Source organism: Anguilla rostrata, chromosome 2, assembly GCF_018555375.3.
Source record: "Anguilla rostrata isolate EN2019 chromosome 2, ASM1855537v3, whole genome shotgun sequence".
NCBI classification, from domain to species: domain Eukaryota; kingdom Metazoa; phylum Chordata; class Actinopteri; order Anguilliformes; family Anguillidae; genus Anguilla; species Anguilla rostrata.
Window position 1 is genome coordinate 22,265,490 of NC_057934.1, and position 27,156 is coordinate 22,292,645.

General features: G+C 41.7%; 2 protein-coding genes across 10 annotated transcripts in view; one reads left to right on the plus strand and one right to left on the minus strand.

Annotated features, from left to right (window-relative positions):
• ccdc186 (coiled-coil domain-containing protein 186) overlaps positions 1–10,800 on the minus strand; it is a 35,949-nt gene extending 25,149 nt beyond the window's left edge. Inside the window, exons 1-6 of the mRNA XM_064321254.1 lie at positions 10,653–10,800; positions 6,336–7,398; positions 5,039–5,165; positions 2,856–2,984; positions 1,228–1,440; positions 667–786 (exon numbers count right to left, since the gene is read on the minus strand). Of these exons, the coding sequence (XP_064177324.1) occupies positions 667–786; positions 1,228–1,440; positions 2,856–2,984; positions 5,039–5,165; positions 6,336–7,378 (1,632 nt within the window). The 5' untranslated portion in view covers positions 7,379–7,398; positions 10,653–10,800. The remainder of the gene's footprint in view (positions 1–666; positions 787–1,227; positions 1,441–2,855; positions 2,985–5,038; positions 5,166–6,335; positions 7,399–10,652) is intronic.
• A 2,970-nt stretch (positions 10,801–13,770) lies between these two features.
• Positions 13,771–27,156, plus strand: part of tdrd1 (tudor domain containing 1) — a 34,956-nt gene continuing 21,570 nt past the window's right edge. For 5 of the 9 annotated variants that reach the window (XM_064321255.1, XM_064321258.1, XM_064321260.1 and 2 more), the window contains exons 1-7: positions 13,771–13,892; positions 14,403–14,581; positions 15,683–15,744; positions 21,838–21,901; positions 24,002–24,119; positions 24,461–24,524; positions 24,828–24,914. In XM_064321255.1, the coding sequence (XP_064177325.1) occupies positions 14,422–14,581; positions 15,683–15,744; positions 21,838–21,901; positions 24,002–24,119; positions 24,461–24,524; positions 24,828–24,914 (555 nt within the window). In that variant the 5' untranslated portion in view covers positions 13,771–13,892; positions 14,403–14,421. The remainder of the gene's footprint in view (positions 13,893–14,402; positions 14,582–15,682; positions 15,745–21,837; positions 21,902–24,001; positions 24,120–24,460; positions 24,525–24,827; positions 24,915–27,156) is intronic. The other 4 variants (XM_064321262.1, XM_064321264.1, XM_064321259.1 and 1 more) reach the window with 2 other exon arrangements.

Below are 27,156 nucleotides of genomic sequence, written 5' to 3' on the forward strand. Positions count from 1 at the left end.
GAACAAAATTAGTGTCACAGTCCCAATACTTTTGCATTTAACTGAATGCTGGTGTGCGTGTAGGCACCGAACACAGAATGAGACAGTGAAATTAAATGTGAGTATCGGTGAGTGTGTGGAGCTGCACAGTGGGGTGTGAGACTGTGTTGTGGTGGGGGGAATACACTGCTGTTGGGGGGCTGTGTGGGGGGGGGGGGAAGAGGGCAGTGCGATTGGGGGAACGGAAACGGCGTGGGTGCGGGGGAGGGGTGGTGAAAACTGATCCAGGGCTCAGAAAATTCTTGGCAAGTTAGAAATGAGTTAAACAAACTATCAAACTCTCATTAGACAGGAAGATGTAAACTGTCATCAAGTAAACAATCATTAAAGTGTAATCATATAAGGTTATCATAACAGTCGTATTTTGTGAAAAACATCAGACGTACATTTTGTACATGCAGACAAGCAGAAGAGTAAGTGTCCAGACAAAAGATCACAACTCCCTTTTTTAAAACTAAACAGTACAACTAAAACATGCATAATAAATATTTCGGCTTAATCATTAATGAAATAGTCATTTATTTCAGCAATGATTGATTTGATCCAATATGATGAACTAGTCATTAATCAACATTTCGGTTTTCTTCTAGAATTTTCTACTTCACCAGGGGAGACGGTGGGCACTACCTTGTGGGCATCTGTTTCGCTCTTTAACTTGTTCTGGGCCCATTTGACTTTGATGGCCTGGGAGTTCACCTCCTCCTTCAGCTTCTCCACATCCCGTGCCAGCCGTGTCACCTCGCCCTCCTGGAAGAGCACAAGGAATAAGTCATATTAATAATACTCCTAAATAATAAGAACTGGAAAATCCAGGTTCTGAAAATAAAAGTCCACCCCAGTATTTTGTTCCAACCACCCAGATTGGCTAATTAGCACAATTCATCAGCCAGGAGGCAGAACTAATTAAAGTTCATGAATGGAAGAAACACATGACAGGACTTTTCATTTCTGGACCCTGGACTTTCCACCTCTGAATAACAACAAATTCAGCTTCCTAGGCCCTTCCCCTTCATGGTCACACAATCCTAGGATGTCACAGCCACACCCTCACAATCAGTGATGCTGCAAGTGCATACTCCATTAGGGGCCCACAGGGGGCGCTGTAAGCGCAATCTCAACAGTCACATTTGCAGCATCCCTCTAAATACAATCTCAGTGGTGAGGGGGCCACCAGGGGGCGCTGCTCACCTTGGCTTCATGGAGCTGCTGCAGACGAACCTTCTCCTGGGTCAGCGAGTTGCCACGGGCTACCTGTTTCTCCGCCTCCCTGCTGGCCTCCCGCAGCCTCCGCTCAAGCTGCTCCTTCTCCCTGCGCAGGTCCAGCGCCTCCTTCTCCCCCCGCACGTACTTCATCACCATCGCCTCCTTTTCCTGCCGGGCCTCCTCACACTTCCTGTTGGCCTAAGACGGCATACAACGAGAGCACGAAGAGACAGATGCTTTATATCTTTATATGTCAAAGGCAAACTGAGTGCTGTCGTTTTTTTTTCTCTGTCTCTGACTCCCCAAGTACATAAGCGTGCACAGGTTCTGGGTAGCAATAATCACAATACCACGACAGTGAGCATGTGAAGCACAACCAGACTTACGTCTCCGAGGAAACACGGTACTTCACACACAGAAAAAAGACCACTGCTTGCTCCAGGCCTCTAACATCCAATATACTGTTCTTAAGACTGCAGTTCACAGTCATGGTCAAAACTACAAAGTACATTACGGTCTGTTGCCTGTTATCAACAATGACATTGTTCTCAATGATCTATCCATATACTGCAAGGACACTGCGCAAACAATCAGGAAACTTCCATTCAAATGAATGAAAGTCGGTACGTAATGTATTTTATAATGCACTCTGAAATGTTGTTTTCACTCCATAAATATTTTATCAGACACACACAACAGGCTCATTCATCACGATTTGTCACTGTAGGTACAAACAGTTTTATGTAGAAACTTCTACAGAACGCTCACAAAGAATATAAGTCACTATTTGTGGTACCTCTTTAATATCATGTTCATGAGTTTGAGAATATGTGCGGTTTCAAATCAGTGCTTTGGTATGGTGTGGCACAATACCAATACGAGGCCTCCTGTACCGCATATAAAACACATAAGCTATTAAATTCATGGACAGCTGCACATTCATTGGAGCATTAAATTGTGCTGGGACCAGAAGGCAGTAAGTGATGCAGGCTCACCACCAAATCCTTCATTACATTGAGTTTAAGCGACGCTTCGCATCAACACATGTCAATATTTTTAAATTAGGCATCATTTCAGATCTCTGAGAGAGTGCGTGAACACATCTAACTAGCGCATTACTCACCAAATCCCTTCCCTGACATCAACCTCCAACCCTAACCAAATTTCTACACTGTATCTTTTATAAAGACTATTCTCTACTATGAACTGTACCTGACATGTCTGGTTTACTCACACCATCACAGACTTAACCCTTTAAGGTGTGAGATCACAGATATGTCTTCAGAATGTTCTTAAGTGAACATTCTTATGTATTCTAATTCTAATGCTGAGTTCTACAACAAAAACTTAGGGGAAAAAAAAAAAACATTCCAAAAAGCCTACTCACAAAAAGGGTTCATTCCTTTCCCCACATCCTAGTGCACAGATGAGCCATGCTCTAAACAACCGCCCCAGGATAATGCTGTCAGTCACAAGGGCACGCTTCAAGGCGGAAGGGCTTATTTGAAACAGCACGCCCTTCGAAACCAACCCCCCCCAGGAGGGGCACGTGTACTGTCCCGCTGGGCATGGCCCAGGTGTGGGCGTGGCCAGGCGACTGAGGCCCCGCTCACCTGCTCCAGACGGTAGGCCATCTCCCTCTGCATCTGCTGGAGGGCGCTCTTGGCGGCATTGTCCTGGAACGCCAGCCTGTCCTTGGAGGCCTGCAACTCCTTCCTCAGCTCCTCCACCCGAGACTCAAACTGAGGAGAGACGGGCAGGTGATGCAGGGCATGAGGGCAATGCAAGCACAGATTAAACAGGAACTCTCACACCTGCAGCCGTCCAGCAGAACCCGTCTGACCAGAACAAGAACAGTATGCAAATGCAAAAAGAAATAAATAAACAAACAAGCAAATTACCCTCATGGACATGGGAAATAAAGCACCACATTGTAAATATGGGCACTTATAACTGTAAAGTAATATAATTACAAATGGTTTTCACAGTAATACATTTAAAAGACACATACACATACTATAGTTTATACACACACACACACACACACGTCATTTATATATACAAACAGGGCTGTATGGACATATCCGGTGACAGGGAGCTTTAATGCTTTCCCATCCCCCCAGTTATGTGCAGGCCTGTATACACATATATTCAAATATCCAAATGTAGCAATAATTTGCTTTGAATTTCTCTCATGCATGAAGTCTTACAGTATTCTTTCTGATGGTGGTAACATATTTCACTATACTGTAGTATACTGCATTTGTATAAGGGAAGCAGCTTCCTGCTAATTTCACCACCAAGATCGCGGAAAGGGAGTGCCTTCCCTTCGCTATGAGAGTAAAGGCATTCTGAGGGTAAAGGCACTGCGAGGACTGTTAAATCTCTGCACATAAAGTTCCCTGCTGAGGCTCGTTTTACGTCAGGAACACAAAGGTTTCTGGCATTAACTTGGCTCTGGTTTTTCCGCACCATCCTGTCAGTTCTGACTAGCAGTGTGCTGGAGCACAGGCCCAGACAGTTCATGTTTCAGTTTTGACTTCCTGGGGGCCTGGGAACAGCAAACAGCCAATATTGAGGATGAACGTGATCTGGAGCTACAGTCAACAGTAAACCCTGCAGTAACAGACAGGATGGACAATACCCTTTCTCTGTGGGAGGGAAACCCCTTTTCCAGATATCTGCTACCTGCACCATGCTGAATTATACTATTATATCAGGACAAACTCCATCTTACTGCTTTAGACAGAGTAGACATGAATTTGGACTGATAACTGCTTGCTGAACTGACTGAACAGAATGGCGCTCAATTCAGTGTTGTGATGAACTGAAACACGGCTGCACCGCGTAATGTGTTCTTGGCAGTACTCCACGACAGACGCTCTCCAAAGCCCATGCCAACCCAAAACCAGATTGATGAGCTTTTTGAAATTTACAATCAGCCTAAATATTTAAAATCGTGCCAGCTGGACAGCTATTGGTGCAAAGAATTAACCACGGCGATGACACTAATTAAACCGACTCCAAAGCAAAATCCCCATTCCAAGCACCACTTCTTCAAATCACAGGTCTCTCCCGGTGAAATGATGAATGAAACTGCCAAACAGGTTTTATCTCCGCGGCGACAGGGGTAATGAATAGGCCTAGTGAAGAGCTTTATATTTAGCCGTTTCATCCGTTATCGGTCAATGCTAATTAGACCATCCCATGCGAAGGTGCAGTGCAGACGGCCAAAATAGTTTTGCCCTTAGGGAGAATACACGGCCTTTTTACGCACAGGAAGCTAAGCTTGGCATTTCTGTGCGCCTGCTATTTGCTTCCCTCTGTCACTTCCTGAAGCCACGGGCACTGTTTGTCTTGTGATATTTTTAGACATGTGGGATCCGTGGCCCTATTGAATAAAGTTATCGCACTGGTCGAGTGTTCCCTGAGCGAAAAACACACCTGTGAGTGGCACGCCTTTAACAGTACCCTCAGAGCTGCTACACTGACACACAATTCTTATTTCAAATATGTTCCCCCATTTAGAACACATAATCAAACTAGTATAAATTAATCATGTCTACACATAACTTTGTTGTTTTCTTGCTCTGAAGAGCTTTGAGTGCACAGCTAGGTAAGAATGATATAATTATAGTTATTTATTGCCATAATTATTATAAAATTTCAATTATACAAGACAACCATACTGCCAATATACAGTATTGACAATATATAGGTTAATGACCTCACAGCCAAAGGAATACTGGAGGACACCAGAAAGCTTTGAGGGACAAGCGTGGGGCAGATTGCATACCTTCTTGATGGTCATCAGGTGCTGCTTCTCTAACTCTGCCCTCTTCTTTAGCTCCTCCTTCATGGTGTCCTTTTCAGAGCAGATTCCCAGGATCAGCTCCTGGTGCCTTCGGTTTTCATCCAATAGCCTGCCAGAAATTTCATCATATGACAAAATAAACCAATGGAAAGGAAGCTCACAAATAGAAGGAACATAAACTACTTGTCAGAAGAATCAATGTCAAGACAGGAAAGACTCCTTTTAACAAACACGAAGGAAAAAAAGAATCAAGTTTCCTTGAAAAGGGTGCACTCGATTGACACATGATGAACTACAATCTATAAAAAGCATTTGGCTCCTCCTACCCTTTGATTTGTGGCATCACTTCAGATCCAAACATCTAGCCTGATATTTCTGTACTTGATGAATAGCTCCCAGTCCCCAGACCCCCGTGTCTAATAAAGTGGATTACGTGCCAGAAAGAAGTTCAGTATGAAAGGATCTGGCAGGCGTTTGGCATCCTCCTCAAGCAGACACAGGGATTAGGGCCTGCATCCCCACTACCCCCACGGCCTCAAGAGAGGTCCTCTGACAGCTCACTCAACAGTACCACAAACATTATAAAATAGGCCTGTAGAGGAAGTGTAGCCGTCTCATCAGGATCCAACCCGCCAAATCCCCCCCCCAACCCCTTCCCCCCCCACTTTCGAGAGCTGCCATTTGTTGGCCAACCCTAAATTCAGGCTAAACCATTGACTCCTACTGACGATCCCATTCGCCCTAATTAGTAACGTGACCCAGAAATGGTTTAAAATCACAACGGTTCAATTAAAACTTGTTTGTTTACAGAGTTTATGGTGACAGAAGAAATGACAGTCTCACTAAAACAATTAACTGGGGCCGATTATTTCTAAAGCAACACCCGCAACACACTTTATAAAGAAAGCAGAACCACAACCAAACCAGTTACACATTGAGTCCCACATAAAAAAATCCACATTAAAACTAATGTGCCATCACCTGTACGTCAAGTAAGCTGTCTTAATAGCTTGCTCTAACCAGAGCAGCAATGCAATTTGCATTTGACCAATGATTCAAACCAGTCGGGAAAGCGATCAAAATCATTTCAGATGTATCCACCATAGAAGAGATCCATCATAGAACACCACAATTTCACCCAAAACCTGTTCTTCAGGCACTACCTGGAGGCCCTTATTAATACAGGTCCTCCACTCAGATGCTACCTTTAAAATGAAAAACCATAAGCAAAGGTTCCTGTGCTTGTACACACTGGTCAAAGGTTAGAGGCTGAGATTACCTTTGAATGGCCTTCTCCTGCTGTGTGTATTTGTACTGGACACACTTTTCGAACATGGTCACAGAGCCCACATCGTTGCGCAGGCCGTTGGGGGGGCTTGAGCTCTTCTTCCTGCCCACGTCTGCGATCTGGCAGGACATGAGCTCCGACTCCAGCTCGTCCAGAAGGGACTCATGGGATAGCGTGCGCTGGATCTCTGAGATTAGCTTCCGACTGCAGTCCGTGTCGTACGGGTTCGGTCCACCCAGGGGTTCCGGACCCCGAGAGTTGGCCGGAACGACGCCCCCGTTCCCTTCTGCCTCCCCACAGCTCCCAGGTTCTTCCAAAACCAGTGCTGACTGAGGGAGATGGGTGTCAGCTGACTTCGTGCTACTTGTGGGCGTGATCTGAGTGGAGTTTGTGGGCTGGTTTTGGGTTGAATCTGTGGGTAGGTTTTGAGTTGAGTCTGTGGGCAGGGTTTGGGTTGAGTCAGTGGGTGTGGTCTGAGTGGAGTCTGTGGGCAGAGTTTTGGTTGAGTCTTTGGGAAGGGTTTGGGTTGAGTCTGTGGACAGATTTTGGGTTGAGCCAGTGGGCAGGTTTTGGGTGGAGTCTGTGGTCGTGGCCGGGGTGGAGTCAGTCGGCAGGACCTGATGACCTGAGGTTTCTGTTGCCCCATCTGGAACCACAGCCGGATCCTTAGCACCCTCAACAGTAGGCATCCCTTCACCTTCAGAGGCAGTGTCAGTCAGGCCAGGTGACTGTGCCCCATCGTTTGTACAGCCCCGCCCGGTGTCAGTAGCAGCCGCACCCTTGGGGGCAGCAGATCTGTCAGTGTTCTCCGCACTCTGTTCCTTCTCAGTGCCAGGCTCCTCCCCGTCTTGTACCTCCCTGCCAGACCCTTCGCCATTTCGTTTTGTGCCACTCTCCCCCCTGAGACCGTCCACCTCCGGGCCCTGCCCCGGCTCTGTTTGGGCCCCACTGTAGGGCTCCCCGGTGCCCTGTTCACAGCCCTCCTGTGGGCTAGGGCCTACAAGGTCGTTGCTCAGGCAATGGGATGTCTCCATTCTCTACCGCGGGTCAGCCCCTGTTAATCAGGACAAAATAGAAAAAATTAAAGAGCTGTATCATAGAATGCATACAGCCAAATGCAATTACGAGCCTAAAAATCAATCATTTTTAAATTAATTTCATCAAACTTCCACTGCTTCGGGCAAGCACAGACATTGAGATATTGTACTTCTAAACCATCTCTCCTATTTTTCCACCATTAAGTCCCAATTGTGTTTATGAATATACAGTGAATCCATAATGTTTGGAACAAAGACGTATTTCTCTTGATTTGGCTCGGTACTCCACAATTTCAGATTTGCAATCAAATAATTTACATGTGATTAACATGCAGATTCTCAGCTTTTATTAGAGGGTACATTTTTTATACATTTTGGTTTCATCATGTAGAAATTACAGCACAAATCAAGAAATAAATATGTCCGTCTCAAACATTATGGAGCTCACTGTATACAGCTGGGTGTGTGTGTGTGTTCATGTTACTCACCAGGTTTTAGGACATCTGCTAATACTTTCTGTAGTCAAGATGAGACAGATTTGCTCAACAAACTAATTCTGTGTCGTGGAAATAGTAATTTAATTCATGAAGTGCTCTTCTGATGTAGATTTTGTAGCCATTTTAAAAAAAACCTGCCATTCTCATCTCACCTGTTGTTGCAGTTTTGATCAGAACTGAGCTAATGGCGCAGGTGTGGTGGGCACTGACACAAAGGTGATGAGATCTTATTGCACCCGAACGCATTCCACAGTGAACCTGGTCTGGGTGTGACTGACTCTCACCATAGCCTCTATTTCACTCCGGAATAACAGGTCTTCAACACACAATGCATATACATTTCAAATTCTTTTATAGCACTGGGGTGCATTCTAATACGCTACAGCGACTGTTAAGACCATAAACTGGCTTTTAAGACACATTGCACTCAAAATTCAAGAAATCAGCGAGCAAAACGTGGTTATTGGGATGGCAGGTGAATGATCTGCTGATTAACAGGTTGCTTGCTTTAAATCATTATTTTAAAATGATCTATTGATTATACTTTTAACAAACTATTTCAATTTCATTTAACAATGTCTTTTAAATCAGGAGTGGCAAGAAGCCCTGTTTGGATTTCATACTCTGCTCTTAGTTAAAGTAGCCAAAAAATGTATGTGATCTGATGTTATATTCAGTCTTTTTATAAACTTATGAATGACAGCTGAACAATTGTTATGTCCCTCTATGAGATATATAAAAAAATGTAGGCTATATTTGAATTGAAATGTCTTAAGAGGTTATTATAGGCATAATCAATGACACATGGGGACATGTAATGGAACGATACATACTGGCCCATTGTCCAGTACAACAGAAACAGAAAGAGACAGGCCAGACCAGTGGCCAGAGAACATCCTTTTCCCCCCCCGCCTTGTGCTAAATAATCCAGACGTGATACGTACAGCAATGAACTTTGACCAGACTCTCCTTGAGACTAGATAAGGACTTCCCTAAGCTAAAGCATGGCTGTGGTCCAAATTTCCACAGCCCATACTGGACTGTACACTGCTGTGCTGACAAAATGTACTTTAGCCAAGAACAATGGGCAAAAACTATGCAGCCTGCAAATGTACGACAAAACAGCTACTGTATGTCACATGATGTCACGGAGCGAACGCACATAACCAGTTAATTTGTCAGCTCTTGTGCAAAGTGCCATACTTCCCAAGTGTCACATAATGCATTTGCTCAGCCAATGTTTCTAAGCAGGGTCACTTGCACAGGTCACAGTTAACCGATTATCCTTTCATACCGATGGATTTAATGAAACAATTCAAGTTGACGACCATGCTCAGTGGTGCACTAACAAAAAGTCCCAACCCTAAAACATTCAGGCTAATTACCAACCCTAGTTATCTCAAACTATTGGCCATACTGTCTGCCTGCCTGCCTGCCTGCATAGTTGGAATGTAAGGCACTGAGCTCAGTATATGAAAAAGCCATCTTTGTCTTTATTAGCTTAGCACCTGCTTTAAATTACAGCCATAGCATCTGTTAATATTCCACCATTCTATAAATTTAAGTGGGTGTGTGTCTGTGTGGTATGTCGGGTGGAGAACATATACAAGGTACAGAACAAAAGCAGCACCTGTCATTCGAATGACTGTTCCAAACTACATGGACTTACATACTTCCCAAGTAAACATGCTGCACATGGCTGCCACCTGTGTATTAATCTTCAGCGACACCAAAGTCAGAATCGAAAACACAGATAATGACAGCACCTATAAAAACACTCGACAACAATTATGCCAGTTGCTGCTGGCGTCAAAAGTACAATGACTTTCGGGCGGATTCTGTCATTGGTACAGTCAATTATTAAGGGAACTTGCCACAGTATTTATCCAGTATGAAAAGCATGTTTATTTTTTTTCCACGTAGCAACTACAAAATCCGTAGCTAGTTTTAGCTACGTTCTGGTAATTTAGCAAGACATGGAATTTTACGAACATGCCGTTTTCAATGAACAAGGCTAGTCGTAGAGGTAGAACCGCTATGGTTTATACTCGGGAATTTTACGCTTCCTCGTTTCGTTCTTTTACTTGAAGGATTAACTCTGCCGACATTCAAGGGCACAGTTCTGAAGCATCTCTAATGCGGAATTTGAGATTGTGAATGGTTTCGTGCTCCCCGTCAATTTGAACGTTTGCTGTGGCTCACTATGTAGCCAACATTAGCGACACAGATTTCTTCACATCCTCAACGTCAATTTTTCAACATTTTAGAAAAGGCACTGGCATGCTAGCTAGTAAATTCTAGAAACCACAAAGCTAGCCAGCATATAGATAGTATAGTAGCTATTTATATAACACAGGTGATAGGCTAGCTAGTAGCATGTGAACGTCAACTAGCGAACAGGAAATTGATCAAAATGTTGATCAGGACCTAGCCTTGCGAGCCAGTAACTGTAAGAGAACTAGTAACGCCGTAGATCCAGCTACATGTGCGTATATATATTTTAATAACATAGGCGATTAAATAGTAAACAAGCAACTACCATAACTGCAAGCCAACAACAGCTTTTACTGCTAGCCTTCTAGCAAGGTAAATACACATGGTAAGATACACCTTCGGCCATCCACTGTCAAACTAATCTGTAGCTAACGTCAGCTAACAAGCTATATTAGGCTGGATAGCGAGCTATACCTCGATATAGCTAGCTAACCTACCAAGATGGTCCTTCAAAAACACAGTATCACAGTCCATCTGAAAAAAGTATGAATTTCACCAACCTGTTTATGATAAATGCATCTCGATTGCTAATGTATTTATGACAGCCGATGAAAAAATGACCACTTTTTATTCTCGATACGCCTTCTCCAGTAGCTCCGAGGTGACACATCAACAAATATGGCCACCGCAGGGGAAGCAGCTGCTTGATATTTAGCCAATGATTGTCGCAGGTTTCTGTAACGTCATAATTTAAAGGGTAACTCGCAAGAAAATGACCCGGTTTTTACAGAAGGCGTTATTGTTGTGCAGCACCTGTAACGCCAGTATGTTTGCATACTTCAATCAAATTCGCAGTTTGCATATTAATAAATAGATGCATTCAATGTACGAGGGATGGACAATATTCGAGACATCTGTCATGATTACGGACGGTAATGGCTACAATCTCAAAGTGTCAGTCAAGCATTCTAAAAACTATATTAACATAAACTGCCAGTGCACAATGTCTGAATTCGTGTCATAAGGAAAGTCCTTTAATTGTCTTAATCTCTTAATTGTATCAAAAATCGCCATTTATTAACAGCTAAATATTTTATATAATATGTATCAGAGGCACGAAGTAACCACCTCATAGACCAAACAAGCGTCCTCCCTTGGGTACCATGACGATCAGTGATGGCAGAACATTTTCGTTATGAATTGGCAAGGTATCTTTATTAGTATTATTACTGTGGCTAACTAAGCTAAACACCACCCTGACCACAAAACAGCTGGAGAGAGCTAGACCAGTCCACCACTCAAACCCGCAATCTGCAAAAAACTGCAGAAATATTTTAATCTTATTATAAATGTATTCAAAAAATAATTTAAATTCTTTTTTTAATAAATTCAAATATTTCTGTGGTTTTAAATTGAATCAATCTATCCATTATATATATATATCTGCGTATTCCTGGTCAGGGTTGCAGGAGGTGCCAGAGCCTATCCCAGCATGCCTTGGACAAAAGGCAGGAATACACTCTGGACAGTTCACCGGTCCATCACAGGGCACACGCACCATTCACGCACAGACTCATACCTATGGTCAATTAACCTAACCTGCATGTCTTTGGGGTGTGGGAGGAAACCGGTGTACCTGGAGGAAAGCCACACAGTGAGCAAACTCCACACATCCTCAGCCAGGATTCAAACCAAGAAAGGGATTTGAACCTTCTGTGTGGCAACAGTGTTACCCACTGCACTACCATGTCGACCTCCTTAAAAACCATGTAAACATATTGGAAGATCACCCTGCGACAGTCGGTAATATTCAGTCAGCCGAGCAGAAAGAAACAGGCCTGTTAGCAATCCAAAAGATCTGGCTTCTTCTCGTACGTCAATCCCCTTCTCTGCTTGGTACCAGGCAAGCCCCCAGGCCACCATACTGTGACCTGTATTGACCTTCTATTGATGTATAATAATGGTTCAGATTTACTGCTGGCTCCTCTGCCGTCATTAAGTAGGTTGCCTGTGTCTGTTCTACGTACCTTGTAGCACTCTAATGTACTCAGCAGTTTGCCAAACCTGACTGTTAGCTATCTTATTTTTCACGAGATTACCCTGGTTTTATTCAGCCACACTAGAAAACTGCTTGCTTGTTTACAAGACAAAAGGATCCATTAGATGACCTTCATCCCCCAACATTCCGTAGAGGCATTGCCTAGAGCTGCACTTACCAGCGCTCACTATGCCACACTCACATGGCAATTAATTGACTCTCTATCTCAAGGGTGTACAACGATGGTCTTGGAGAGCTCCCTTAAAATCAGTAACCAGTTCATATTTAAGAATCAAGGTGAGTTAACTATGCAATAAACTGCTTAAACTGATTGATGAAGTGCTAATTAATTTAACTCAGCATACTTTGAGAACAAGATACCTCCTGCTGGTTCATGCAGTTTAACATTATAATGTTTATCACACATTCACCATAGTTGTGCTGCTTTATCCTACACTAAAATGAAGTGTAGCATACAATATATATGCATATCAGCGTATTTGAAATCAATCATAGGCATTGTAAAATTATTCCACTCAAGTCTCAAACACTAGCACATCAATCATGACTGCCTACCATATAGATTTGGTCAACTTATCATAAGGACGATGCATGTTATAAGCACAGACATCAACTCGTCATCACTAATCAACATAGTTCTCAATTATAGAATAGCAGCCGGGAGTGGGTGATCAAATAACTATTCCAAAGATTTCCAGATTTGATTAATAATATAATAAACGTACCAAATCACATTATTTTAATATGCATTTCTGTTTCCCACCTCAGAAAAGAATTTATGAATAAAGGTATTTAAAGACATTCGGTCCGGAAAATGAGGTTCAGACTAACTCCGCTGAATCCAGAATATGTTTCTCGATTATCCAGAATATTTCTGACAACTGCCTTCCTGTAAATAAACATTATTTTTCATCAAGTTCGAGAGACCTTCCTTTTTCTTTTACGTCATATTGCAATCATCCACATCCACAGTCATTCCAGATACTGCGTGACTAATCCCACACTCAAAGCTTTAAGGATCAACTTATATCAGGGGATCTAAGCCCCCTTTTTTGTTATTTTTGAATAATTCAAGTGCTTGTCTGTGATGACTCATGGTCTGAGTGCAGTGGAGAAAACAAGAATTGAAATGTCATGCAGATGGGTGTGCATCCATAACCTGGAAAGTGAGGCTACAGATTCACCCACTACGCTCACCCACCAACATTCTCAGCCAAAACCCACCTCCGCGTTCAAAATGGTTGAATGTGACAAGAACCAGTGATCAACAATGGTCAATTCCTACAGAATGTGAATTATGGGGATTATAGGACCAAAATAAATGGATTAACACATACAATGCCTTCCAAAAGTATGGTAACAGTAGAGTGATAATTGTTGTTTTCGCTATATACTTAAGGCATTTGGATTTCAGATCAAAAGATGAATCTGAAAAAAAGAGCAGACAATCAGCTGTTAGATAGATAGATTCCTTTATTGTCATTGCAGTGTACAACGACATTACTTCATGACATTTACATTCATTGCATATAGGTTTGACCATTTTACAGAAACAGCTGTAGTGTTGTGTCCCCCCAATTTCAGCTGTGGGTTGTGGAAAATTGTGCTAAAACTGTCTGTGGTACATGGCATTCAAAAATTTAGAGCGTGACAATCGCGTCATGTTCTTTGTTTTACCGCGCATGCTCATAATTTTACAATTCCGAAGAAGGGTTATCGGGCACGTGTAGCAGAGCAACAGGTAGCCTTACACGTCCTTTCAAATATTGTACCATAATATAATTTTGCAGATACTGTCTGGGTGTGGCCATAGGGTGAACACGTAATATGTTAATAATTCATTTGTTGTAACTAGCTTCTGAAACTTGTTTGGGAGATCGTGACTCATCTGCTGCTAGCTAGTCTAACTAGCAAGTCAAATTAGCTAGCTAGCTGAGGACGTGGCCCGATAATGAGTAATCACGTAGATGCATAGTATGTCTTCCTTATAATTTTTAAGGAAAACGTTGTTCACTTGAATGTAACATGATTTATTGTATTATATATAGTCGAGGGTTAATGTAATGACTTGGGTAAAACCGGCTCACATAAATTCCCTACGTTCTGTATAGCTAGCGAACTGAATCACTCCTCCTAGTGTTGCCCTTTTTTGCGCAACAAATCCATAATAACAGCACCAATTGTTATCTTTAACTTTCGTCTTGTTACTATAGGTGTGTGTGTGACGCATTTCCCCCCTTCTTAATCCTAGTGTAAACTTGTGTTGGATCATGAACAGCGCCATTTTCCAATCCGCCGTGCGTCCAAATCTCCCTCTAAGGCGACCGGCGACTAGCCTTGGGATTTCACCCAGGATAATCACGCCTCCATTTGGCGAAAAGAAGAGTCTGTCACCAGGCGGCCTGACTGCCAACGCTGGCGCCGGAGATGGTAAAAGTGTGACGTAGAATAAATAGTAACTTAAATACATTTCACCATCAGCTTGATTTTCAAAGTTTGAATGTTATGTTTTTGCAAAATTACGATTTTTCCGGTGTCCAGACTATGGCCATCTACGTACAGCAGTAAACAACGATCTTTGTGTGACTAATGCGCCAATTTTGCGTTGGCTTGACAATCATAGCTGCCGGACATTACACAAGTGAAACACCCAGCCCGTTTACCACGCGCTATTTTATTAGTATTCAAAGCAGCAGCATATCCTGGGAATTTAAGAGCGTCTTTATTGAATGATTAAATGGAACGGCTTGTTCCGCACTCCTGCACACATATCTGTGCTTCTGTGGCTTTTCTTTGGTTTTAGAGTAGGTAGTTCAGCTGGTTTTTAGTTGTTTTTCAGCTGTAGGCCTACACAGTGACACTTTTTTCCCCTTCATGTTCTTTTCAGAAATGACACCATTCTGAATATTTTAACCTTGTATTAAAATGAAATAATTTTGCTTAAAATAAGTTTATGTTGAAAATAAAAAGGAACAACCATTCAGCATAGATGTACAATGCACAGCCCTACAGTGATAGCTTGTTTGACGTAAGTGTTCCACACCATAAAATGGTGAAGACTGCCAGTGGTTCATGCTGTTGAGGACCTTTTGTGATGCATTGATGGGTTGCATGGTTTGGTCCTGGATGGGAATGGGAAGGAAGGGATTTAGTTGGAGGGACAATCGTGTCTCCTCGCCCATATGCGACCCCACCCCTGCCCCACTTTGTCAAGCATCCTCCTCCAGCTCATCTATGCGCACTTGATTGGTGCACTGCAGAATGAAAAGTAGCTGACCTCACAGGCATGTTCTCATCTGCACACTCCCGAATTGGATTGAGGGTAGCAGTGACTATCACGGCTTACAACTGCTGTTGGCCATTCCAGACTGGGTAAAAATTTTAAAAACAAGGTTTTAAGTTGTCAGTGGTGGTGTTAGTGGCTTCTTTTTTCCCTTTTTCTTACTTATTTTCTTTACTTATTTTATTTTATTTTTTACAAATGTTCAAAACAGGGCTTTATTATTCTAAAATACTATTTTCGTTTTTTAGCTGCAAAAATGGACAGTGGAAGGAAAGACAATGGGCCTTTGCCTGCAGAAGACAGTCCATCTGTAAGTACTGCTCATAACATTTTGTTGCGATCTTTGCGTGACAGAGTCTGTGAGTGTGTGGCTGGCCCACTGGAATTTCGTTTTTTTTTCTCTCTCTCTTAAACTGGTTCAGTTTTAGTGAAGTTTAATCATGCTCTAAACCTCAGGGCCGCCCTATCAATCATGTGGCAGACAGAATTGTCTCACATGATAGTTACACAGAAAGCAAGTGCACAGTTTGTGCTAAAATGCTTAACCATTCATCCTCGTTTAAGGGATGGAGCATGTTAGACCCAAATTACTCTGTTGGAACAATTTAATGGTCAATTAAAAATGTGCAGTGGATATCATTACAGCTGAGCTGGCTCTCTGAAATAAGAATTTACAGTGTTCTTTGTAATGATCTGTTGCACAATTGCCACTTGGCTTTGTGTAACATGGACCAAACCAAGTTGACAGTAACTTTGTACTTTTTATTTATTTTATTGCATTTTGTTATTAGATAATGAAGTCAATACAATAGAGTTAATGTAATATGATAAGCTTTAAATGGCATTTTAAAGTACTCATAAGGCCTCATTCATTACCATTTGTGATAACAGTTTATAAACGCAGAAATTGTTTCAGTATTTTGGAATACTGTCTGTTAAACTGCATAAGACCAGCTACAGCTGCACACACCAATAGCTTAGCAAAAACCCAACAGACTAATGTAATCTCAGTCAAATGCAATTGATATTTTACAGTTGAGGCCAAAAGTTTACATACACCTAGGCTAAAGACATTCAAACTATATCTTTCACAACTTCACAAATTTCATGTTACCATACATTTCCTGTGTTAAGTCAATTAGGGTATCTACTTTATTTCCATAGGAGGTAATTTCAAAATAATATCTAAGAGACAGATTTATTTCAGCTTTTATGTCCTATGATCTGATTTTCAGTCAAAAGTTTACATACACTTTTTTGTTAGTATTTGGTGGCATTGACTTTTAATTGCTTAACTTGAATCAAACGCTTGGGGTAGCCTTCCACAAGCTTCTCACAATACTTTGCTGGAATTTTTGCCCATTCCTCCTGACAGAACTGGTGTAACTCAGTCAGGATTGTGGGCCTCCTTGCTCGGACATGCTTTTTAAGTTCAGTCACAAATTTTCTGTGGGATTCAGGTCAGGGCTTTGTGATGGCCACTCCAGTTCTTTCACTTTGTCGTCTTTCAGCCATTTTGTTACAACTTTGGAGGTATGCTTAGGATCATTGTTCTGCTGGAAGACCCAGTTGCGACCAAGTTATAGTTGATGTCTTGAGGTGTTGCTTCAGTATTTCTAGACAATCCTCCTCCTTCATGATGCCATCTATTTTCTGAAGTGCACCAGTCCCTTTTCCAGCAAAACACCCCCACAACATGATGCTGCCACCCCCATGCTTCACATTTGGGATGGTGTTCTTCGGATTAAAAGCCTTACCCTTTTTCCTCCATACATAGCGCTAATCATTATGGCCAAACAGTTACATTTTTGTTTCGTCTGACCAGAGAACACTCCTCCAAAAGGCTAGGTCTTCATCCTGGTGATCACCTGCAGACTTCATTCTGGCTTTTTTATCTGTCTTGGAGTAGGGGGTTCTTCCTTTCTCGACAGCCTTTCAGGCCATGGCAATGTAGGATTCTCTGAATGGTGGATGTTGGTACCTGATGCCTCCAACTCCTCCAACTTATGCCTTCACCAGTTCCTTTGTTGATGTCTTGGGGTTCAGTTGACCCTTTCGGACCAAAGTTTGTTGCGTCATGGGAGTTCATTTGTGCCTCCTTCCTGAATGATGCAGTGTCCGTGTGGTCCCAAGATTTTTATATTTGCATACAATTGTTTGTACAGATGCTCGTGGTACCTTCAGTTGTTTGTAATTGCTCCTAAGGAGGAACTGGACTTGTGGAGGTCCAGAATTTTGTTTTCCCTGGAGTTGCTTGGATTTTCCCATTGTATCAAGGGCAGAAAGGCAGTGGCTCTAAAGGTAGGCCCTTAAATACAGCCACAGGTGCCAATTAATTACCAGTTAAAGTAATAATCTCGAAGATTTTCATTAAAATAAATGTTTGTTAAGTCACTATCTGTCACTGAATTGGGTAACACAATGGTGATTGAGCGTATTATTATATTAATTTATATTATTATTATTATTATAATAATTCATGATTAAAGAACTGGGTGTCTGTGGCGACATTCCCGGGAAAAAATCACAAGCGGCGCATAGATAGTGACGCGTTTTCCATCACCCATCAGTGGTTGGTCCACCAGAGAGGGTAGGCGGAGCTAACGCAACAGGCTTGCTCTTCAACTCACTTGTGTGTGAGCGGCGTACTGTTTTTTCCGGTGTCTGCTAGCGTTAAAGGTGGGGGGGGGGGGGTTATGGAACTCTAATAAGTTTTTGTGTAACATGAGAGGTCATATTATTTGTTGATGTAGATTTCGTATTACATTTGATGACAATGTAACGTTACTAAATTACATAGCTATTTGCTAATGCTAGCTACCGGACCATGTCAATAAAGGCAACATTAGTTTAGACAACGTTGCGCACAGTATCCATCTCATATCAGGTAACGTTGCATCAGCTAGCTAGCTAATGTAATTAACACAATCTAATGTCAGCTAACAATTACAAAAAATGCTAACTAACGCTACCGAACGGTACCGACCTTGCAAACTGTCTCTTGAATGCAATGCTACCTTGTTGCAGCGTTGCAATGTTGCTAACTAAAGACCAGTTCAGATCAATGATTCGCAACAAGACTGGATGCAACTTGCAAAGACGTCTGATTGTAAACGTTCTAAAACTGCATTGGCGTTTTGACAAGGTGGGTCTTTTGAGACCCTAGGCAACGGCTTCAGAGGCTCTGCAACTAACCAGTTCACACCGCTGCAATTTTCTCTGCAACATTCTAAAACCGTTTCGTCTCGTTGCGAATCATTGATCTTAACTGACCTTAACGTTACCGTTATTTACTTTTCCATCAGGTTCATCAATATATAAGCCGGGGTATAGGTGGAGCAGAGCCGGGTCTGATTTCTGTGTAAAGATGTCAAGCCGGAGAAAACAAAATAACGTTACACAGGCGACACTGGTTGGATCCGGTTGGATCTATGGGAAGTGAGGTCCAAAAACACACCTGCAATTACCGCTTCTCGCCATTGGTACCGCCAAAGAGAACGATACTGAAATCTTTGAGATTGTAACTTTAACTCCTAATTATGACAATTGGCCAATCAAAAGCTTCTATAAAGTAATTAAATTTTTGGAATCTTCACAGACTGTTTAAAGAGACAGTCAACTTGGTGTATGTAAACTTTTGACCCACTGTAATTCTGATAAAGTGAATTAAAGCTGAAATAAATCTGTCTCTGATCGATTGTTTTAAAATTACCTTTGATGTGAACAAAGGACATGCCCTAATTGACTTGCCAAAAGATATGTATGGTAATATGAAATGTGTGGAGTTGTGAAAAACGGAGTTTGAATATCTTTAGCCTAGGTGTATGTAAACATTTGGCCTCAACTGTACTTCTGGATATATGTATAAATCTGCTAGTCCATACCTTATATGGTAGCCATGAAGGGTAACATAAAACATTTCACGTTTGTTCATATTACTTCCGTTTTGGATATTTTCGATATTTGGATATCAATTTTACAGAAAGATTAATCATAACAAGCATGTTTGCACCGAACAGAATCTGAAAAACTGGCACTCTAGAAGAAACAAAAAGTGCAAGCGGTGTTTGAAATATTGTCACGCTTTGTCTTCTACACCAAACAAATTTGCACGATTATAACTTTATAAAATAAAGTATTCATTTTGAAATTCACTTGATATGTTTGTCATCATTTATTTTTAAGTGTCCCTGCGATTTCATTGCATTTATTTGAATATAAAAAATTTTAATATCATTGAACTTTCTTGGTAAAGTACAGGTGAAGTATGTTATTGTATAACATACTACATGGATAATCAGACAAGTTTTCTAGGGGTAAATATATATTTAATTTGTGTCCAAAGGTGGTGACTCATTTTAAATGTGTGAAAATTTCAGAGCATTCTGTTGCATTATACACCAGATACTAAAAAAGTTGAAGTTGCTTTTGATTTTTGGAGCGGTAATTGTGCTACTGATCAAAACAGCACTGTTGATTTTTGTCTGAGTGGAACATTTTTTTGTAAATGTGAAGCTGTTGTACTCTATTCATTAGTATAAATGTATAAAAAAGCACAAAAAATCTAAACTATATCTACATATCCATAGCAGTATGTCCAGCGATAAATGTGTATTATAGCAGAAGTTCTTAGTTCTTATCCAGAGAAGCTTGTGGCAAACTTAACCCTTGTGTTTTGTTTACTTATTAACACCTGTGAAACTGTTTGCATGGGTTAGATACACCCAGGATATTATTTTTATGAAATATAGGAGTGAAGTATATGCAAAAATGCTCAATATATCTATATGAATTCCAGATATTTTATATGGTTAATCGTTGCCATTTACCTGTGCTAGATCACGTTTAACAATGAACATGTCGTTATGAAGGCATGGGTGGCAGAGATGAGGTGGCAAAAATTTGTAGTGCAATGCGTTATTGATATTTATTGTTTTGAACTGACGTTCTCAAATTTAAAAAAAAATCTTATTATATTCAATGCAACCATGCAGGCAAAAAGTCAATGCAAATGTAGATAAATAGATAAATAGAAACACTAAACAAGAAACTAAACAAAACTGAGCTGCTCTTCTTCCCGTGCAAGACCTCCTTACTTTGTGAGCTCTCAATCACGGTTGATGGCACCACAGTGACTGCCTCTCACTCTGCCAAGAGCTTGGGGGTGGTCCTGGATGACCAACTGGACCTCAAGGAACACATCAAGGCAACATCACGGTCCTGCAGATTCCTTCTGTACAACATCAGAAGGATTCGACCATACCTGACGACGCACTCCACCCAGCTGCTTGTCCAGGCTACGGTGACCTCTCGCCTTGATTACTGCAACTCTCTCCTTGCAAGCCTGCCAGCTTGTGCCATACAGCCACTACAGATGATTCAGAATGCCGCTGCCCGACTCATCTACAACCTTCCCAAATTCTCCCACGTCACTCCTCTGCTGCGATCACTCCACTGGCTACCGGTCGCTGCCAGGATCCGGTTCAAAGCCCTGACCCTTGCCTACACTGCTGCCAACAGGACAGTCCCCATCTACTTGCAGGACATGACTCGATTCTATGTGCCTGCTCGATCACTCCGCTCTGCGGCAGCAGGGCGCCTTGTAACCCCTCCCACCCGCCCAAAGGGATCACAGAGCTTCTCCACCCTAGCTCCCCAGTGGTGGAATGAACTCCCCGTCCCTCTCCGAACCTCCCCCTCACTACCCATCTTCCGCCGGGTCCTGAAGACTCATCTCTTCAGACTATACCTAGACTAACCACCACCACGCTGTATATTTCACTCTACATCCCTCCCCCTCCCCGCCCTTTTCATGACACTTGTTACATGTTGCCCCATCCCAGCACTTTTTGGTAATTTGTATTTGTCCTAATACTGTAGCGTATTCTTCTGCCTAGTTGGCTTTGCAGAGGTTAGGTCTGAATAGTGTTCACTGTGTGAACTAAACTGTGTTCTTGGCTAGAAATAGCTGTACAAAATAAGTATTGTACCTTACTGAACCTGTGTTTAGCAGTTGTCTGTGACCATGAAATGCACTTTTGTACGTCGAACTAAGTTTGCATTGGTTTTGTCACTGGTTGTGAAATGCATCTCTCAAAAGTGTCATTCCCTTTCTGCTAAAAGTTCAAAACTGGTAAATTTGACCCAATTTGCACCAGTTTGCAGTCACATTCTTTCCCAGCTCCTTCACCTGCAAGCGATTGAAATGAAACTCAGTCTTCCCCTCTATATGTCACAGGTGTTGCTCTCATAACATGTCCTGAGAAATAATGTCTTCAAAACAATTGGAAACCTATGTCTGCTCTGGATGTGACATGAGTAATTAGGCTGTTCTGGATGTGATTTTTGACACTTTGTGTGCTTTCAGAACATGATGTTGGTAAAATTGTGTTTTTCCTTGTAGAAGACCTGGCCTGAGGCCGGAAACCCCACTGTGGTGAAACTGTGCAATTACTGCAGTCAGCAAGGTCAGTTTCGTCCTGTCTCATACATGCACATGGTGTTCAAACGAGCGGCATGCCGTTAATTTGTGCGGCAACTCCTGACTTTAAATCTGCAGTTGGGTACTTTGTTTTTCCCTTTTTTTTTTTGGAAAACTACTGGGGAATGGTCAAGCTTAATTGGTAGTATCCTTTGCAAGAGCTGCTGTGAGAAATCCAGCCCCATACGTTGTGGAATGGCGGTAAGAACTGCTAACCCGGTGAAACGTCAGTGCTCGTTTTACATTTGCACAAAAAGCACCTGGATGATCCCCAAGCCTGTTGGGATAATGTTCTATGGACAGATGAGTCAAAAGTGGAACTTTTTGAATGACACAGGTCCCATTGTCTGGCATAAAGTAAATACAGCATTTCACAGCAATCATACCAACAGTCAATCATGGTGGTTATATTGTGATGGTGTGAGGATTCTTTGCTGCCTTGGAACCTGTATAACTTGAGGTTGCCCAGTCATCTGTCTGTGAGCTGGAGCTGAAGTGTATTTGGCTTATGCAGCAAGACAATGATCCAAAACAAAAAAGCAATTCCACATCTGAATGGCTGAAAATAAACAAAATGAAAGTTTTGAAGTGGCCTAGTCAAAGTCCTGACTTAAACCCAATAGAGATTTTGTCACAGGACCTTAAACGAGGAGTTCATGCTACTAAACCTACCAATTTGTTTGAATTAAAGCAGTTATGCAAAGATTGTGGGCTAAAATTCCTCCACAGTGATGAGAAAAACTAATTTGGTTTGGATTTTGTTGCAGTTATTGCTGCTAAAGGTGGTGCAACCAGTTATTAAGTTTAAGAGGGCAGTTATGTTTTCACAGGGTGATTTGAACTTTTTTCATTAAATAAATGAAAAAATTATTTTTTAAAATGTGTTACATTTTGTTTAAAGATCACCATTCAGTGTGACAAATATGCAATAATAAAGGATAACAAAAAGGGGGCAAGTGCTTTTTCACTGTAGAATAAACATTTGAGCTCAATTTGGAAGGTGGTGAGAACTTTAGGAGCAGGTGTTGTTGAAGACGAACACTGAGCATGCATTGTTTCTACTGGACAGGTAGGTCTAAGTTCCTATCACTCATTTACCTGGTCTTTCTGCTTGCCAGTTAAGTAAGTTACCTTCAGTGAATTTAGCCTTTGAAGTAGCTTGGGTAGCCATTATTGATACGGATATTTCTTGGAAGAATGATATGTTTACTAACGTTATTTGTGTGTAAGTGAAGTTAGGTAGTTTACCTAGGCTAGCTAGGTAAGCTAAATTTGTCTGTCAAATAGATAATGTTAGCTAGATCCTTCTAGAACCCTGCTTGCCACTTGTAGCCAGTATCAGTTGTGTATCAGATACAGAAACTGATTCCTATAGGGTCCTGTATCAGGGCTATGGCTGCCCCAACACATGGTCAGCCACATAACTGTTTGACTTAGCAGTCTTATATAATTAGAATAATGTGACTTGAAGTTACTTTGAAAAAAACTATAAGTAGCGTCTGTAGCTAGTAACCTACAGAAGTGCACGGTCTGTGCAGAGCATCAAAAAATATTTCACTAATGTTAGCTATCACATACCGTAGAAAATATAACTTATGACTAGCTAGGGAACTTAGCAAAACCATCTCTTCATTAATTACGGAATTAGGTGACTAAATTAAAGATGTTTTATTATGCTATTGGTAAGCTCTGCAACAACGGAAACAATTCAGTTTGTTTCACCTGGACTGACATTTTTAGTTTTTAGTGTAGCATTAGCTGTGCCAGTCTGTAATCATGTAATCCTGCATTGTTGAGGAATTGTAGCTAGAAATGTTGATGCATGTTCAGGACAAGCTATGTGGAGAAGCAGGTGTGAGGGGTCTCTTTTCTGTGAGCAGGGCCGACGGGCATTTTGACTTTCGATGTGTTTTTGCAACATTGCGACCATTGAGTTATTAACTGCAGCTTTAAGTGGCAGTGGAATGCTTGAATGGTTTGCATTTATATTGTAGGATGTGGTTATTTAATTCACCTGTTTATGTGCTTTCAGAGTTGATTGGTGTGCGTCACACCATTGCTTAATTCATCGGTGGATGTGTTTCAGGCAACTTCAGGTGCACGCGGTGCAAGACGACATGTTACTGCTCGGTGGCCTGCCAGACGGAGGACTGGAAGGCCCACAGGCATGTGTGCAAGGCGAGCGCACAGGAATCCCCATCCAGGTAACCGTGGTAACAGCATACAGTCTGGAGTGTGGGGGAAAATTCACCAGTTCACTCTGACCAAAGAATAGAATTCTTTGACCACCTGAATAGAATTGTGTCTGAGGATTAGGGTTGATGATCAGTGCTACTTCAAAGTAGGGTGACAGCTGGATCTTTGTATTCTGGATGGTAGAGTTGAGTCTGCTGGCTGTTAGCCTAATCAGGCAGTGTAATGGCCAGCAGATCTGCATAAAGACCTGTGCCAAAGTTTTTGCATATATACATAAATCAGGTGTTCCTTTTTAGTTCATGAAATAAAGAAAACGCTTTTATCCCTCCCCTGTTATTTTTCTGAAAAGCAGCAAAACTCAAGAGCCGGTGACATCTCCTGTGTTAAGCGGACCCAAGTCTCCAGAATCCACGGTAAGTTCCACACTTCCTTGATTGTTTGTTGGGTGTTCGCTGTGGCTCTGTGGAGTTCTTCAGTTTACAAACTGCTAACTTCCAACCCCTAATCAGAAAGGCCCCCATCAAAATGGTAAGATGCCTCTGCTGTACATTAGTAAGTCCTCATGCTGTTCCCTGACGGCATCATAAGAGATATCTGTGGAGGGGAACAGAACTGCAGTATGCAGAGAGTAATTTAAAATCCTGTGTGATAGTATCTCTGTTGACGTCAGTGGCAGTATCTGAGATATGCTATGCCCCACCACATCCTCCTGGCAGGTGAGAGCAGCCCCCGTGGGACAGGTGACGAGAGTGTATCTGCACGAGTTGCCCAAAAACAAGATCGCTAAAGGAACTCAGCTGCAGGTATGCAATACAATACAGTAGGGATACATGATATATTGGCAACTATTATTGGTATTAGCAGATGTTAAAATTTTTGTTTTCAGCCAGATGACGCCGATATGGCAACTGATAATTATTTCTCTTCGAACATCTAGGGCTTGATATACTAAGACCTTTAGTACTGCAGAATCTTTTAGCATCGCAAAACTAATAGCATGACCAATGATTCCACCAAATACTGGTTTTGCGTGTGCTGAAATGTTTTGCAGATGCTAAAGGTAAAAGTAAATGAAGCCCCTAGTGTGCCATCTTCGCACAGGGACCTGGCTGGAAACAACATAAGACTGCAACAACATAATTAAAATCGCCTATTATTTGTTAAAAGAAACAGTGTTACAATTAATTATACTATTATTAAACTTATGAAATACTAATAATAAACTTTGTCATAGCTCAAACAAGTGTAGCTTTGGTTTCACAAAAGCCATTACATGGAAATTTACGTGGTGCACGGTTGGCCTCGTGTCGCCGAAGGGATAAACAGGAGGGATTCATTGAAGAGGTGTGCAACAGCAACAGTGTGACTCCAGTCACATCACAGTGAGTTTCTGTTGGGTTGGATTTCTTTTTTACAGCGTTTTCAGAATCACCAATATTTCAGGTGATTCTGAGAAAGCTGTGCACCCTGGAAGTTTTCTGATGGGGTGTGATCCATCACGCGCAGGTAAAGACACACCACCTGCACAACCAGACCTGCCAGTGGTAGGGACGTTCCTGTTCCTGCTCCTGCGGCCTCGTGATCTGAAGATCATGGTCCGGTAAGACACACCACCTGCACAACCAGACCTGCCAGTGGTAGGGACGTTCCTGTTCCTGCTCCTCCTCTGACTCTGAAGATCATTCTCCCCCTACTGGCACAATCGTGCACCTGCAGCCCATTGTTGCCTATTACTCGTTTTGCTCTTTTTGTTCAGTGTCTCTTGAACTGTATGATTCTGAAGTCCTAATTGCGGGTGGCATCTAAATTCTAGCTTGCAGGTGAGTGTGGGAAACCACAGCTCATCTTGAAGCTGAAATATCTAGAGTGAGACAACATGATCCAGTGTTCAGCATTAAGGTGTTTCACACTTGCCTGGACATATACATTAAGTGCATGAAAAAAAATTCAAAGCCACTTGATAACATTTAATTTACTGTTCATTGTCTGGTGTTAGTTATTGAAAAGGTGTTAGAATCATTAAAAAACCAAGATATTGTCAAGCACTGCCTGCCTATTTAAAGCCCGGGGGGATCTCTGACTCACTATTTTCTTGGCTAGCCATTTTGTTTGAAGATTCACTTTACTGTGTGTTTTTAGTATTTGATGGTGTCTGAACAAACTGAAGAAAGAGCTTCATATGTAACCGCCTTATTTTTTTCCTTAACTTTCCTTAAATGGTGTGGCTTCACAATAATTTCTATCAGTCTTTTGTTTGCAGTAGTGAACTATTCGACAGATTTCTTACAAATAATTTTCATCCGTGTGTTTGTGAACGATTGAGTTTATAGTAACCGCTGTTTTGAATACAATTCAATAGTTAACAAGCATGCCGTGAGACCATTCTGACCTAAAACCAAGAATTTTAATATTGGCTAGGTGACAAGTGACGTCGAACCTATCCTAAAGCTAGCTGGCATTCAAAACCCGTCTTAGGAAAACGTTATGTATACACTGCGCGACCACACCATTTAAAAAGCAAGACAGTGCTAGGGAGATTAATTTGATTGACTTATGGTTTCGTGCAGTTTTATTAAGTAATGTAATGACAAAATGAACAAAATTGGTGCTAATTGTATGGTATAAAACGAAAAGGAACTATTTTTTCTTGAAAAAATACAATTCAATAGTTAACAAGCATGCCGTGAGACCATTCTGACCTAAAACCAAGAATTTTAATATTGGCTAGGTGACAAGTGACGTCGAACCTATCATAAAGCTAGCTGGCATTCAAAACCCGTTTCAGAGGGTCTTAGAAAAACGTTATGTATACACTGCGCGACCACACCATTTAAAAAGCAAGACAGTGCTAGGGAGATTAAGAAAACCGTTATGTATACACTGCGAAAAACGTTATGTATACACTGCGCGACCACACCATTTAAAAAGCAAGACAGTGCTAGGGAGATTAATTTGATTGACTTATGGTTTCATGCAGTTTTATTAAGTAATGTAATGACAAAATGACCAAAATTGGTGCTAATTGTATGGTATAAAACGAAAAGG